This window comes from Pectinophora gossypiella, chromosome 10, assembly GCF_024362695.1.
Source record: "Pectinophora gossypiella chromosome 10, ilPecGoss1.1, whole genome shotgun sequence".
Taxonomy (NCBI): Eukaryota; Metazoa; Arthropoda; class Insecta; order Lepidoptera; family Gelechiidae; genus Pectinophora; species Pectinophora gossypiella.
Window position 1 is genome coordinate 7,787,049 of NC_065413.1, and position 3,163 is coordinate 7,790,211.

The 3,163-nt window shown below is 38.9% G+C and overlaps 1 protein-coding gene across 1 annotated transcript; it reads left to right on the top strand.

The window, feature by feature from the left end:
• Positions 1 to 1,201: 1,201 nt before the first annotated feature.
• LOC126370387 (uncharacterized) lies at positions 1,202 to 2,833 on the top strand. The gene has a single exon (XM_050015224.1). It carries the CDS (start codon positions 1,202 to 1,204, stop codon positions 2,831 to 2,833), a length of 1,632 nt encoding a protein of 543 aa, XP_049871181.1.
• Positions 2,834 to 3,163: the final 330 nt, after the last annotated feature.

Here is a 3,163-nt window from a genome sequence, read left to right on the forward strand (position 1 = left end):
CATCTCTATTCTGCACTCACTCTCACACTCTAACAAAACCAATATAAAAAGAAAATTAAGCCTTCTTTTGGTTTAGATTTGTTATCAGCCTACTTAGACATTCCTAGTCTATTGATGTTGCGTACTCGGATAAATTAAAATAAATAAATTTGAGTCATTTAAACGGCATATATTCCGTCTGGTAACAATTAACATTTAACAAGCAAAGTTGGATGGTAAGTTTAAATCTCGTGTTTCGGCGTTATTTGGCAAATTAATTCAGAAACTTTATCTCCAAACACGCGAGCGAAAGATGTTTGTGCAGGCAGAGTTTCTTACTTATAATTTGTTAATTGTAGCTTAAATATTCTTCCATTCTGTGCGATGTCTCAAGTGATTTTCATAATGTTATTAAATGAGTTGGGAGTTTCCGTTTGGAAACTACTTGTATTACACAACAAAGTACTTTGGTCGTGGACCTGATAAATACACCTACGGAGGGGTAGAAGTAAAGATAGTGTCTCTATTGAGTTTCTAGTGATTTCTTTTCCTCAGCTGAAACCTTGTTAAATGACGAGTCATAAAAGTCTTTGTAAAATTGACCTTTAAAAATGTTAACTTTGATAATAACGTTGAATGTTTTTAAATGAATTTGACTTAGTTTGTTTGGGGAATATACTTGATAAATACCTAGCTTTAACTACACAATATATTAGGTAAATTATACAAGCTTTATGTACTATTTAACTTTGGGGAAGATATGATAATAACAAGTCTAATAATAATATTAGTAATAATAGGCTAATGAGCAGGCGCCATACTCCCCCATAGCTCCAAAATCCCGGTCCACTAACCCCCAACCCAATAGCCCAGTTCCCTTTGTTCCCATAATCTGCAATAGTCCTACACGAACCGGGGATTGTCTTTGGGTGCACTCCCATAGTGCATACAAGGATAATCGCCGGTTGGTGTCACACCACATTTAGATTAAACTGTCTTAAGGGGCCTCTACGTGTTGGCTTCGGCCCCACACACGCTTCCAAAAGTCGGGGCCTCCATAGACCCGAGATATGAAAACGACATACAAGTAATAATAATAGCAGTAATAATAATATTAGTAGTAATAATAATAGTAGTAGTAATAATAGTAGTAATAATAATATTAGTAGTAATAATAATAGTAGTAATAATAATTGTTAACGCGTCACACTTTGCGTCGCCCATGTGGCGCCACGGACCTGCATCTTTATGGAATTTACACATAGATTATAATAAGAAAGATATTAAAGACACTAACCTGGAAGAAAGGAAGACAAAGTTGAAGAGTCACGTGACGGTAGATACCCAAATAGATGATAGTGAAGACTTGATGAGGCGTTTTTCCTCATTGACAAAACTTACCCGCGTACTGTCGCTCTGCCGAAGAGTCATGCGCTGGAAGACATCTGAAATAAAGGAAACTGAAAGATTAGACCATGGGTTAACAGCTAAAGAAATAAATAAAACGTTACTTACCTGTATAAGGATGTGCCAAAGGAAACACTTTCAAAGGGAGATTGAAGGTCTTCAAAAATTTGGTAGAGTTGATAAGAAGAGTAAGCTCTCTTCATTAAACCCCTACTTAGATGACGAACAAGCATTGAGAGTAAATGGTAGACTTCATAATGCTTATCTTGAGGAGAGCACGAAACATCCCCTAATCATCCCTCATAAATCTCATCTGACCAATCTCTTAATTGATGAAGCTCATCGCAGAACAATGCATGGAGGACCTCAACTAGTTCTAAACTACTTGAGGTCTAAATATTGGGTAATTGGAGCTAGAAATTTAGTTCGCATGTTTGTCAAAAAATGCGCAACTTGTGTACGCCATTCTAGCCAAGCCAATCAGCAGATGATGGGGCAATTGCCCAATTCTAGAGTCACGGCACATCGGCCTTTCCTTAAAAGCGGTGTAGACTATGCGGGTCCGATCAACATCAGAGCCAATAAAGGACGGGGACATCACTCCACTAAGGGGTACATTTGTGTCTTCGTGTGCATGACCACAAAAGCCATTCACCTTGAAGTCGTCAGTGACATGACTTCAGAGTCATTTTTGGCGGCCTTTAAGAGGTTTGTAGCCAGAAGGGGTCATATAGCCGAAGTCTGGAGTGATAATGGCACCACTTTTGTAGGAGCTGCCCGACAGCTTGCTGAACTCTTTGATGTCGAAAGCTCGAGTGTTGCTGTTGAGATTGCAGATTGGTTTGCTACAAATGGAACATCTTGGCACTTCATACCTCCTCATTCTCCAAATTTTGGAGGACTATGGGAAGCTGCGGTTAAGTCCATAAAATTCCACCTTGCAAGAACCATAGGCACAAGCACTCTTACCTTTGAAGAGATGACAACTACTCTCGCCCAGATCGAGGCTTGTCTCAATTCGAGACCGTTATCACAGTTGTCGTGTGATCCAAACGATCCACGTCCTCTGACACCTGGCCATTTCCTGGTCGGTGAGCCACTGGTACTTGTTCCCGAAAATAATTATGAGACGTCCAGTATAAGTAGCTTGAAACGCTGGCATCTTACTCAACGAATAACTCAAGGTTTCTGGCGAAGATGGTCTGAAGAATATCTAACACAATTACAACACAGATATAAATGGGCGAACCAAATTCCGGAACCAGAAGTCGGTGATGTAGTCCTCATTAAAGAGGACGGACTTCCTCCAGCTCGGTGGTTGTATGGTTTGATAACTCACAAACACCTAGGTCAGGATGGACTCACTCGAGTTGTCAGTCTGAAGTGCAAGGGACATACTATTAAGCGGCCAATCTCGAAGTTAATTGTATTACCAAAATCAGAATAATATATGCTTTACATACTTATTATTGTCAATGGATCGTTGAAGTTGACCTGCATGCCCTAGTTGTTTTAAGTTTTGTTAATCATTTATTATTTTTGCGTTGTTTTACTTTTTTTTACGGTCAATTGACCACATGTTAGATTTAGATTTTTCACATAATTTAGATAACAATACCATTTGTTTTACCTTTTCATTCACATATATAGTTATAGACATATCGCAACGCCTTAATTATATGTTAATGGACTTGGTCCATGGCGGGCGGTATGTTAACGCGTCACACTTTGTTTGCATGCTTTATTTAGTTTAAAAGGTTAGTACCAACCGAACGCC

What these genes read in the sequence shown, in the direction of transcription:
- LOC126370387 (XM_050015224.1), top strand. Translation starts at nt 1,202, where the DNA reads ATGTGGCGCCACGGACCTGCATCTTTATGGAATTTACACATAGATTAT.